The 13,903-nt window shown below is 44.6% G+C and overlaps 1 protein-coding gene across 1 annotated transcript; it reads left to right on the forward strand.

Moving 5' to 3' along the window:
* Positions 1-4,392: 4,392 nt before the first annotated feature.
* Positions 4,393-12,672, forward strand: LOC129472144 (uncharacterized; the record flags this gene model as incomplete). Its single annotated transcript, XM_063631253.1, has 2 exons — positions 4,393-8,010; positions 8,960-12,672. A coding segment is annotated over one exon (1,179 nt), but the record flags the coding sequence as incomplete, so codon positions are not given.
* Between the last annotated feature and the right edge of the window lie 1,231 nt (positions 12,673-13,903).

Below are 13,903 nucleotides of genomic sequence, written 5' to 3' on the forward strand. Positions count from 1 at the left end.
CTGCGGCCCACTGGCTTGCCTCACTGTGGTTGGTGGTGGTGGTGACAGAGACTGCAGCACGACCAAAGTGGTAGGACAGGGGCTATCCAGGGCTGCACCTTTTGCAGTGTGGGGAGGGTTGGGGGCGCTATCCAGGATGTCATTGCCTGCATTAGCGGTACTGGTTGGTAGCACTGTACAGGGCTGCACTGCCCACGGCAGGGAGGGTGGGTTATGGGCGCTTTCTGGGGCTGCAATGCCCATGGAGGAGGACAGGTTAGGGCACTATCGGGTATATGCTACTGGCAGCATTGGGGGATGGAGGTGGGGGGCGCTATTGAGGGCAGGACTAGCCGTGGAGAGGGGGCGAGTTCGTTGCTATCAGGGGCTGCACTGCTGGCGGCGGTCAGCAGAGTTGGCATCCAAGGAAGGAGTGGTTCTCCTCTCCCTGACTCCACACTCCAGAGGCCGACCTACTCTTGGTCATACTGGAGTGTGGCAGGCGCGCAGTGTTTGCGTGGGAATCCTGAGCATGGCAGAGCCCCCACACCCACCGTGGTTCCTGGGCCTGTGCACTCTGAGTCTGTGCCTCAGAGGCTGCCAGGCACCCCTGGGGACACCACAGGGGACAGGGCCCTGTGTGTGGAGGTGTCTGGAACAGGAATTGGCACCTGGGTGCAGAGGGCTGACCGGGTCTGAATTTTTCTGCTTCTCCTGCTCCCCGACGAGTGCAGCCATGATGGGCCCAGTGGTTCCTGTGGAGTGGGGAGCTGGGTGCTGTGGTGTCTCCACACCCACCCCAGACCCCAGTTCCTAGCCAGCTTGGGCCAAAAGGACAGGCTGGACTTTGGAGGGTGGGTGTGAGTGCCTTTGCTGAAACTGGCCCCTGCCACCCAGTGGCCAGCATGACAAGTTGAGGCCCTAACCCTTCCACCCCTCACATCTTCCTGTAGGCTTTTCTGGCCTTGCCCGCCCAGCTGCTCCGTGCCAGGAGGAGGAGGAGACACCTAGAGCCTGCGACACCAAGGCTCGCCTCATTGCGGGTGGGTGGCAGCGACGGAGACCTCAGTGCACCGGAGCGGTAGGAGAGCAGCTGCCCTAGGTGGGCAGGTGGCTGCAGCCAGGGTTTGGGGTCAGGCTTACAGCGATGGATGGGCTGCAGCAGTGGCTAGGTGGTAGGAGCCTTGTACGGAGGGCTGGTGCATTGGCAAGGGGCCTGGCTTTGCCCTGCCCCTGCCGTGGATCTGGCCCTGTACTGCCCTGCCTTGCCCTGTACCTGCCCTTCTGTTACCTGGACTGTCTCGGCCCTGTCCTGCTCTGGTCCCATCCTGACCCTGTCTTGGCCCTGTGCTACCCTGTCCCTGCCCTGGTCTTGCCCTGGCACTGGCCCTGCCCTGAACCTGCACTGGCCTGGCCTTGACTCTGGCCCTGCCCCTTGTGCTGACCCTGGTCCTGTCATGGCACTGGCCCTGCCAATGGTCATGGTCCAGCTCCTGTTCTGGCCCTGACCTGGCCTTGGACACGTCCTGGCCCTGCTTTGGCCCATCCCTACCCTGGCCCCACCATGGGCCCGCCTGTTGTGCCCTCTCCTGGCACTGACCTTGCCCTGTCATGGCCCAGTGGTGCCATTGCCCTGCCTTACCCTGCGCTGGTTGTGCCTTGGCCCCGCTTGGTGCTGGCCGCTTCCTGGACCTGCCCTGACCCTGCCTTGGCTTTTGCCCTGCCCTCACTATGGCCTGGTGCTGACCCTGGCCCTGGCCCTGCCCTTATCCAGGTCCTGCCCCTGCTGCTGCCCTGGCCCTGGCCTCCTGGAACCTGGTCCTGTGAAGGACCTGCCCTGACTCTGCCATGGCCCTGGCCCTGCTCTGCCTTGGTCCTGGCCCTGACCCAGACCCTTTCCTGGCTCTGCCCTGGCCCTTCCCTGGCCCTGAGCTGGCAGTGGTCTGCCCCGGTCTTGCCATCACCCTGCCCTGCTGTGCTCTGGGTGTGTCATCACCCTACCCTGGCCCTACTCTCCCTTTGACCCTGCCCTGGCCTTACCTTGGCCCTCACCCTAGTCTTTTCTAGGTCCTGCTCTGGACCTGGCCCTAGCACAGACCTGGCCCTGACCCTGGCCCTGGTCTTTGTCCTGCCATAGCCCTGGCCCTGAAGTGGACTTGGAGGTGTCCTGGCCCTGGGGTGATATGGCTCTGCCTTGGCCTGTCCCTCCCCTGCCCCTACCATCGCCTTGCCCTGCTCTGCCCTGTCCCAGTACTGACCTGGCCGTGCCATTTCCGTGCCCTACCCTGCCTCAGCTGTGTCCTGGCTCGGTTCTGGCCCTGCCCTGGACGTGCTCTGACACTGCCACAGCCTTGGCACTAGCCTGGCTCTTTCTTGGCATCAGCCCTGCTCTCTCTGTGGACCGGCTCTTGTCCTGTCCTGCATTGGCCATACCATACCATGCCCTGCCCTGCCCTGACTCAGCCCTGGCTCAGCCCTGGCCCAGCTCTGGCCTTGGCATTGCCCCTGGTCCTGCCATATTTCTTGCCCTGTCCCTAGCCTGGCCTTGGCCCTGACCCTTACCTTGCTCTGGCCCTGCCCTTGCCCTAACGCAGCCCCTGGCCCTCTCATGGCCCTGCCCTGGACCCGTCCTGGCCCTGGCCCTTCCCTGCTTGAGACCTTGCCCTGGTTCTCCCCTGGCCCTGACCCTACCCTGGCCTTGCACTGCTCTGGCCCTTGCCCTGACTCTGGTCCTGTCACTGGCCTAGCCCCAGCCCTGTTGCTGGTCTTACCATGGCCCAGACCCTGCCTTGGCCCTGCCCTCACACTGTCCTGGACCCTGGCTGTGCCAAGAACCTGGACTGACCTTGCCCTTGTTTTGCCCCTGCCCCGAACCTGGTCCTGCCCAGGTCATGGCCATGGCCCTGGCCCTGGCCCTGCCCTGGCTGTTCCCTGGCCCTGCCCAGGTCTTGACACTGGCCTGGCCCTTCCCTGTCTTGGCCCTATGCTTTCCTGGCCCTGCCTTGCCTGCAATGGCCCTGCCTTGGCCCTAGCCTGGCTTTGACCCTGCCCTGGCCCTGTCTTTCCCTTCACCTTAGCCTAACCTGGGCACTCTGTTGGACCTGGCCATAGCACAGACCTGGTTGTGGCCCTGACCCTGGCCCTGCCATGGCCCTGCTCCAGACCCTAGCCCTGCCAGGTACCTGTCCTGGCCCTGCTCTGGGTCTGGCTTTGTCCCTGGTTCTTAGATGACCCTGGCCCTGCCCCTGCCCTTGCCATTGCCCTGGCACTGGCCTTGGACATGTCCGTGGTCCTAACCCTGGCCCTGCCCTGGAGCTGCCACTGCCTTGGCCCTGCCCCGGCCCTGGCCCTGCCCCGGCCCCAGCCATAGACCTGCCCTGGTTGGTCATGCCCTGACTTAACCCTGTGCTACCCCGTGCCTGCTCCACCCTGTCCTTGCCCTGCCCTCCCTTTGGCCCTGCCCTGACCCCGCCTTGGCCCTCACACTGGCGCTAGCACAGACCTGGTCCTATCTGTGGCCTTGGCCCGGCATTGACCCCTGCTCCTGACCCTGACCCTGACATGGCTCTGTCCCTCCCTGGCTCTGTCCTGGTCTTGTGCTGACCCTGACCCAGACCTTGGCCCTGCCCCAGCCTTGTCCTAGACCTGGCTGTGGCCCTGCCTCTGCCCTGGACCGGTGCTGGCACTGGCATGGACCCTGGCCCTGGCCCTTTGCTACTTAAGGCCATACCCTGGCCCGCCCTGGTACTGACACTGTCCTGGCTCTAATTCGGCCTGGCTCTACCCTGGCATGCTATTCTGGCCCTAGCCCTGACCCTGTCCCTGTCCCTGTCCTGGCCCTAGCCCCGTTGCTGGTCCTGCCATGGCCCTTGTCCTGACATTGCCCTTTCCTGGTCCTGGTCCTGGCCCTGGTCCTGCCCCAGCCCTGCTCTGGCCCTGGTCTGAACCCTGGCCCTGCAATGGACCTGCCTTGGCCCTGCCCAGACCCTGGCTCTGGCCCTACCTCTGCCCTGGCCATACCCTTGCCCTGGCCTGGACCCTGGTCCTGGTCCTTGTCCTGCCCCAGCCATGGCCCTGGCCCTGCCCTGCCTGTGCCCTGTTCTATCCTGGGCTGGCCCTGCCATGGCCTGGTCTTGCCATTGCCGTGCCCTAGCCTGTCCTGCTTGTGCCCTAGATCTGCCCCGGCCTTTGCCCTGTATTGGTTGTAGCCTTGACTCAGCCCTGGACCTTCCCTGACCTTGCCTCAGCCCTGGCACTATCCTAGCCTTGCCTAGGCATTTGCCCTACTCTCTCTATGGCCTGGCTCTGGCCCTGCCTTGCACAGACCATGCTCTGCCCTGCGTATCCCAGCCTAGGCCCAGCCCTGGTCTTACCATATTCCTGGCCCCAGCCGTAACCTTGTTCTGGCCCTGACCTTGCCCTGGCCCTCTCCTGGCCCTTCCTTGGTTGTGCCCTGCCCTTCCATGCCCTGGCCCTTCCTTGGTTGTGCCCTGCCCTTCCATGCCCTGGCCTTGCCCTTACCCTGCATTGTCCCTGCACTGGTCCTGCCCTGCCCTGGCACTGCCTTGGCCCCAGCCCTGCCTTCTCCCTGGCCTTGCCATTGCCCTGCCCTGGCCTGACCCCATGCCTACTGAGTCCATGAAATGGCCCTGGGCCTGCCTTGCCATTCTCTTTCCTGGCCCTGTATTGTCCCCACCATGCTCTGGTCCAGCCCTTGCCCTGGCCCTGTTGCTAGTCCTGCCACTGCTATGGCCCTGCCCTGCTTTTGGCCATACCCTGTGCTACCCTAGCCCTGCCCTGCCTTGGCTTTGGCCCTACCGTAGCCTTCTCCTACCCTGGCCTGTCCCTACCCTGGTCTTTTCTTCCCTGGCCTTGCCCTTCCCTGGTCTTGCCCTGCCCTGGCCTTGCCCTGCCCTGGCCTTGGCTTTGCCTTGTCCTGGTCCTGGTTCTGCCCTGGCCCTGCCCTTGCTCTGGATCCTCTCTGGTTCTGCCTTCTCCCTGGCCCTGCCCGTGCTCTGGCCCTGTCCCTGGCCCAGCCTTGGCCCTGGCCCTGGCCCTGACAATCCCCACGCCCTGCCCTGGCCCTGCCCTGGCCCTGCCTTGGCCTTGTGCTATCTTAGTCCTGTCCTGGCCCTGAACTCGCCCTGGCCCTACCCTCACCCTATACTGTCCCTGCCCTACCTTGGCCTTGCGCTGCCCTGGCCCTGCCTTTGGCCTGCCCTGGCTCTGGTTCTGCCGTGGACTTGCCCTGGCCCTGGACCCTCCCTGGCCATGTTTTTTCCATGGTCCTTCTCTGGCCTTGCCCTTGCCCTGTCCCCTTTCTGGTCCTGCCATGTTTCTGGCCCTGCCCTGTCCATGTCCTGGACCTGGCTCTGGCCCTGGACCTCCCTGTCCCTGCCCTGCCATACCCTGGGCCGTTCCTTGCTCTACACTGACCCTGCCCTGCCTTGGCCCTGTGCTACCCTAGCCCTGCCCTGGCCTTCTGCTGGCCCTGATCCTGCCATGTCCCTGCCCTGGCCCTGGTTCTGCCCTGGCCCTGGTTCTGCCCTGCTTCTGTCCCTGGCCTTGGTCCTGTCGTGTCCCTGGCTGTGACCCTGCCCCTGGTTTTTCTCTGGCCATGACCCTGCCCCAGTTCTGTCATATCCCTGGCCCTGTCTCAGTTCTGTCCTAGCCCTGGCCTTTCACAGTACTTTATGCTTAGTAAGGGCTCCATAGTGTCTGTGAGTTGAATGTTGTGTTCATAGTATCTGCCAAAACAGAAAGAAACAAAACAAAATCTGATGATGAGAAGTTAAAGCTTTGTATATAATATGCCTTGAATTGTAATTATTAGTTGTATTAGTTATTAGTTATTAGCCTGTTATTCGTTGTATTACGTATAGGTCATGGTTTTGTATGCATAACTCCAAACCATTGATACTGTTAAAAGAATATATGAATATATGAAAGAATGTGTAAACTTTAGTAAGAATGTATGAGTATCTAATGACCTTTCCAAATTAATTTTTATTTTTAGCTCTATTAGATTTTTCTCAGTGTAACAAATGTTTATGCCTATGTAATTAAGGGCATATTTCCTGTACAGAATATTCATATTACCTAATTGAAAATTATATAACACAAAAATATAATACTATTTTTAGGCCAGGCATGGTGGCTCATACCTGTAATCCCAACACTTTGAGAGGCCAAATTTGGAGAATCATTTGAGGCCAGAAGTTGAAGACCAGCCTGGGCAACATAGTGTGAGACCTTGTGTTTATTAAATAGATAAATAAATAAATAAATAAATAAACAGGTTGGGCACTGTGGCTCATGTCTGTAATCCCAGCATTTTGGGATGCCAAGGCAGGAGGATTGCTTGAGCCCAGGAGTTTGAAACCAGCCTGGGCAGCATAGCAAGCCTCCATCTCTACAAATAATAAAATATTAACCAGATGTGGTGGCACGCACCTGGGGTCCCAGCTACCTGGGAGGCTGAGGTGGGAGGTTTGCTCGAGGCTGCAGTGAACTGTGAATGCACCACTGCATTCCAGCCTAGGCCACAGAACAGGACCCTGTCTATAAATAAAGAAAGAAGTAAAAATATAAATAAAAATAAGTAAAAAGAAATATAAGTAAATATAAATACATATAAATATAGAAATAAATACATGAAAACAATTTTTAAATTTAACATCACTGAGGGCATCCTATCCATTTCATTTCATGATTTCATTACATCATTTCACTTAGATGAAATGATCAGATGACTTGAGATGAGATGAAATGATGAGATGAAATGACGAAATGATGAGATGAGATGAGATGAATTTTTGAGATGAAATGGTGAGTTGAAATGATTGGACGAAATGACAAAATTGAAAAGAAATTGAAAGGAGATGAAATGAGATTAAATGAGATGAAATGATGAGATGATGGATGAAATGATGAAATGATGAGATGAAATGAAATGAAATAATGAAATGATATGAAATAATGAAATGAAATTGAAATGATGAGATGAAATGAGTTTAAATGATGAGATGAAATTAGATAAATGATGAGATGAAATGATGAAATGAGATGAGATGATGAGATGAAATGATGAGATGAAATGAGATGAAAAATGATGAAAAATGAGATGAAATGATGAGATGAAATGAGATGAAATGAAATGAAATAATGAAATGAGATGAAATGAAATGAAATAATGAAAGAAAATTATGAAATGTAATGATGAAATTGAAATGAGATGAGATAAGATGAAATGATGAGATGAAATGATGAGATGAGATGAAATGAGATGAAACTATGAGATGAAATGAAATGATGAGATGAAATGAGATGAGATGAAATGAAATGATATGAAATGAAATGAGATGAAATGTAATGAGATGAAATAAAATGACATAATGAAATGAAATAATGAAATGAGATGAAATGAAATAATGAAATGGAAATGAAATGGAAATGATGAGATGAGACGAAATGATGAGATGAAATGATGAAATGATGAGATGAGATGAAATGATGAGATTAAATGAGATTAAATGATGAGATGAGATGTGATGAAATGATAAGATGAAATGATGACATGATATGATGACATGAAATCAGATGAAATAATGAGATGAAATGACAAGATGAAATGATGAGATGAAATGACGAGATGAGAAGAAATGAGATGAGATGAAATGTAGTGAGATGAAATGACATAATGAAATGAAATAATGAAATGATGAAATGGAATAATGAAATGGAAATGATGAGATGAGATGAAATGAGTTGAAATGATGAGATGAAATGAGATGAAATGCTGAAATGATGAGATGAAATGATGAGATGAAATGAGATGAGATGAGATGTGATGAAATGACATGAAATGATGACATAAAATGATGATGAAATGATGAGATGTAATGATGAAATTAGATGAAATGAGATGAGATGAAATGAAATGGTGAGATAAAATGATGATATGAAATGATGAGATGAATGATGAGATGTAATGATGAAATTAGATGAAATGAGATGAGATGAAATGAAATGGTGAGATAAAATGATGATATGAAATGATGAGATGAATGATGAGATGAGTTGAGATGATGAGATGAAATGATGAGATGAAATGAAATGAAATGAAATAATGAGATGAAATAATGAGATGAAATGAAATAATGAAATGAAATTGAAATGAGATGAGATGAAATGATAAGATGAAATAATGAAATAAAATGATGAAATGATGAGATGTGATGAGATGAAATGAGATGAGATGAAATAATGAAATGAGATGAAATAACGAAATGAAAAAATGAAATGAAATGAGATGAGAAGGTATGAGATGAGACGAAATGATGAAATGATGAGATAAGATGAAATGAGTTGATGAGATGATGAGATGAAAATGATGAGATGAAAAGAGATGAAGAGATGAAATGAAATGATTATATGAAATGAGATGAAATAAAATTAGTCGAAATGTAATGAGCTGAAATGACATAATGAAATGAGGTGAAATTAAATGAGATGATGAAATTAAATGATTAAATGAAATAATGAAATGGAAATGAGATGAAATGATGAGATGAGTGATGAGATGAAATGATAAGATGAAATGAGATGAAATGATGAGATGAAATGAGATGAGATGTAATGATGAGAGGAAATGATGAGATGTAATGAAATGAGATGAAATGAATGAGATGAAATGAAGTGAGATGAAATAATGAAAGGAAATTGAATTGAGATGAGATGAAATGATGAGATAAAATGATGAGATGAAATAAGAAATGGTGAGATGAAATGATGAAATGCTGAGGTGAGATGAGATGAAATGATGAGATGAAATGAGATGAGATTAGATGATGAGATGAAATGAGATGAAATGGTGAAATGATGAGACGAGATGAGAAAAAATGAGATGAAATGAGATAAGATGAGATGAAATGAAATGAGATGAAATGAGATAAGATGAGATGAAATAAAATGAAATGAGATGAAATGAAATGAGGTGAAATGAAATGAAATAATGAAATGAAATAATGAAATGAAATTGAAATGAGATGAGATGGAATAAGATAAAATAATGAGATAAAATGATGAGAAGAAATGAGATGAAATGAAATGAGATGATGAGATGAAAAATGAAGAGATGAAAAATGATGAGATGAAATGAGATGAAATAAAATGAAATAATGAACTGAGATGAAATGAAAAGAAATGATGAAATGCAATGATGATATTGAAATAAAATTGAAAGATGAGATGAAACGATGAGATGAAATGATGAAATGTTGAAATGAAATGATGAAATTAAGAGATGTGGTGAGATGATGAGATGAAATGAAATGAGATTAAATGATGAGATGAAAAATGATGAGATGAAATGAGGAGATGAAATGAGATGAGATGAAGTAAGATGAGATGAGATAAGATGAAATACGAGATATACCTAATGCTAAATGACGAGCTAATGGGTGCAGCAAACCAACATGGCACATGGATACATATGTAACAAACCTGCACATTGTGCACATGTACCCTGAAACCTAAAGTATAATAATAAAATTAAATTAAATTAAAAAAGAAATAATGAAATTAGGTGAAATAATGAAATGAGATGAAATGAAATAATGAAATGAGATGAGATGAAATGTTTAAATGAAAGGATGAAATGAGATGAAATGAATTGAGATGAAATGATGAGATGAAAAGTGATATGAAAAATGATGAGATGAAAAATATGAGATGAAATTAAATGAGATGATGTGAAATGACACAATGAAATAATGAAATGAAATTAGATGAAATGAAATGAAATAGTGAAATGAAATGAAATAATGAAATGGAAATGAGATGATATTTGATGAAATGAGAGGAAATGATGAGATGATATGATGAAATGATGAGATGGGATGAGATGAAATGCTGAGATAAAATGATGAGATGAAATGATGAAATGAGATGAAATGATGAGGTGAAGTGATGCAATGTCACGTGTGTGTCTATTCATTTTCCCAACCAAAAAAAATTATAATTCATTAATTTTAATTTTATTATTTAAGAATATTCTTAAGAGTTGAAGGAAAAATAATATCTGTACATTATGGGTTACAATCTAAGTATAAATAATACATAAATATATTAAAACTTACACAGAATATGTTTTGGAATCGAATATACCATGCTTCTGTGATGACAGTTATTTCATACTGGTTGTCACAATTTTACATGAAAAACTAATGAAAAAATGTTTTTAACTGTTTCTAAAAATAACAGTTTCCAAAACAGTTTTACATCCGAAATATGAAAAAGATGATTTTGTGTTCCTTAATCTGATGAGATTTTCACACTCTGCACATGATAATTGTTAGATTTTTATTGTGTTGATAAATTGTGTATCAAATAAAAAATGTTATTACCTCTTAAATTAGGATTTTTAGGTGATATAGGCAGAATGGAAGGCAAGTTTTTATGACTTTGTCTAAATGAACTTTCTAAATGCCTGAGTATTAAAAGATAGCTTGTCTATAAATCGCAATGTATATATTACTGTATGACCTAGGACCAATCAAAACTGTTATCTCTGATAACATTATATTGTGCCCAATATAAAATAGATATAATAACACCTCAAACTTAAATCCAGGCATTGTCATTGAGTATCTTAAGAATATGCAGCAAAGGTGCTTTTAAAAATACAAGCTAGTGATTGTACTAAATTTGTAAATCACATAGGATAGTGGGTCATTTTAAGAATATTATTTCAATCTATAAACGTGGATGTCTTTCCTTTTTTGTGTTTAATTTCTTTCATTAATATTTGTCATTTTTGTTGTAGAAATCTTTTACTTCCTAGGTTAAATTTATTTCTAAGTACATTTTTGTAACTATTGTAAAAGGAATTGCTTTCTTAATTTCTTGTTTCAGCTAGTTTACTATCAATATATAGAAATGCTACTGATTTTTGTATTTTGATTTATATCCTGCAACTTTATTCATTTCACTTATCACCCTAAGAAGCTTTTGGTAGAGTCTTATTTTTTTCCGTGTATAAGATCACACTGTCTTTAAACAGGGACAATTTGACTGTCTCCTTTCCAATTCAGATGTCCTTTATTTCTTTCTCTAACCTAATTGTCCTGGCTAAGACTTTCACTATGTGAAATATGATTGGTGAAAATAGGCATCCTTTTCTTGTTCCAGTAAAATCTTTTTCTTGTTCATAGTAAAATCTTTCACCTTTTCCACACTCAGTATGATCTTAGCTGTAGATTTGTCCTTTATGTCCTTCCGTGTTAAGGCATATATTTTCTATACTAAATTGTTGAGAGGTTTTTTGTCATGTAACAATATTTAATTTTGCCAAACGCTTTTATTGTGTTTATTAATTTAATCATATGGTTTTCAGTATATATCCAAAGGAAACAAAATCAGTATATCAAAGAGTTACCTGCACCCCCATGTTTATTACAGCACTATTCACGATAGCCAGGATATGGAATCAACATAAGTGTCCATCAACAGATGAATGGATAAAGAAATGTGACATACATATATAATGGAATATTCTTTAGTCATAATAAAGAACAAAATCCTGTTATTTGTGGCAACAAGAATGCAAGTGAAGGGCATTATGTTAGGTGAAATAAGCCTGGCATAGAAACATAAACACCACATAACTACATGTTCTCACTTATGTATGGAAGTTAAAATTTTTAATCTCGTAGAAGTAGATAACAGTACAGTTTTGGTTACCATATCCTGGAAAGAGTAGGAGAAAGAAGAGTATAAGAAAAATGTGGTTAATACATACAAAATTACAGCTGGAGAGAAGGAAGAAGTTCTAGTTCTCTACAGCACTGTTGGGTGACTGTAGTTAACGGGAATTTATTGTGTGTTTTCAAATAACTAAAAAGATTTTGAATATTCTCACTGCAAAGAAATAATACATGATTTAGGTAATGGATATGATAATGACTCTGACTTGATCTTTACACATTGCATAAATATATAAAAATATCACTCTGTACCCCATAAGATGTACATTTATTATATGTCAATTAAAATAAATTTAAAAGAGAAAAAATGAGGTAAAGGTAAATGTACAGAATTTAATTACTTTTTCTTCTATAAAACCCAAGAGTCAGTACCAAGAAGAGTCAATTTATTAGTTTTCTAAAATAAAAAAATCAAAATGACCAAAAAAGAGCAATATCCAAGAAAACATTGAAAATGAAACACAACATTTAGTAAGAATAGAAAACTTGGGCACTGTATCACCCTGTTCCTAGATACCGATTTACTGATGGCCATTTAAATAGAATTTATTCTATCTAATTCATTTATACTCCCAAGAGTTCGAAATTACGTTTTACCTACAATAAATGAGATAACATGTGTAAATTATATGATACTCTGCCTAATATGTTAATAACTCAATACATGTTAGCAATAAACTTTTAGTATAGTAGTCAAAGTACTAATTTCTCATATTGCAATTTCCTTCAAAGACGTGAATACAACCTTTCTAATGACTCCTTGTTCATCAAGATACCTCTTCAAATTATTCTATTTGTTTCATTCAGTATATTATCTGTGTATACCAATATTACACTCTTTTTTTTTTTTAGATGGAATCTCATTCTGTTACTGACGCTGGAGTGAGGCGGCATGATCTCGGTTCACTGCAACCTCCACCTCCCAGGTTCAAGCAATTCTCCTGTCTCAGCCCCCCAAGTAGCTAGGACTACAGGTGCACACCACCATGCCTGTCTAACGTTTGTATTTTTAGTAGAGTCAGGGTTTCACCCTGTTGTCCAAGCTGGTCTCGAACTCCTGACCTCAGGTGATCCACCCACCATGGCCTCCCAAAGTGCTGGAATTACAGTCGTAAGCCACCGCACCCAGCCTGATATTGCACTCCTGGATTTTGAACACTGAATATCTTTTTGAAAGATTACACCTCTTTACCTCTTCGTGCTTCAGAAATTATTTTCCTTCAAGTGTTCTAAGAGTCTAATGAAGAATGAAGGTCATGTTTTATCAGTTTTGTCCTTAAAGATTTCAGACATGCTGAAACTGATTGAAGTATCATTTGCTACCAGATAAATTAATTATCTCTAGTTGTAGGAGTGGATACATCTTTAATAGTATATTTTGGGATATTGTCTTATTTTTGATGCAGTATTCTATAAATAATTTATTAAACCTGGCATCCTTGGGTGAGCATAGATTTTTCAACTTTGGTGTTATATTGTGTTTGCTTTTAAAAACTGCTTTTGAGGCCGGGTATGGTGGCTCTTGCCATTAATCCCAGCACTTTGGGAGGCCAAGGTGGGTGGATTACCTCAGGTCAGGAGTTCAAGACCAGCCTGGTCAACATGGCAAAACCGCATCTCTACTAAAAACACAAAATTAGCCAGGCGTGGTGGTGCATGCTTGTAGTCCTAACCACTCGGGAGGCTGAGGCAAGAGAATCACCTGAACCTGGGAGGCGAAGGTTGCTAGGTTGCTGTGAGCCAAGTTCGCACCATTGCACTCCAGCCCGGGTGAAAAGAGCAAAACTCTGTCTCAAAAAAAAAAAAAATAAAACCCACCAGAAGCTGCTTTTGAATGGAGTTGTAAATACAATTTTTTATGAAAAAATTATCAAGTGCATAAGTTCATAATAGAAAAACCCATAATATTCCAGGCACCAGTTAGTACCAAAAAAAATTATGTTGAATATTCTCTAATACAACATGCTTTTTCCCTTCATGAACAGTTTGTGTTTTACTGAGAAGACTCATTGTTTATGGTAGACATTAGACTACAGATGAATATGTACTTTAAACACTCTTAGTTGCTTTCTTAATTTTATATCTGCTGCTTTATGCTTCTGTTTATTTTTATTCTTTCCAGTGTCCACATTCTAGTAAATTTGAATATTATAATCCAA

Source organism: Symphalangus syndactylus, chromosome 22, assembly GCF_028878055.3.
Source record: "Symphalangus syndactylus isolate Jambi chromosome 22, NHGRI_mSymSyn1-v2.1_pri, whole genome shotgun sequence".
Lineage (NCBI taxonomy): Eukaryota > Metazoa > Chordata > Mammalia > Primates > Hylobatidae > Symphalangus > Symphalangus syndactylus.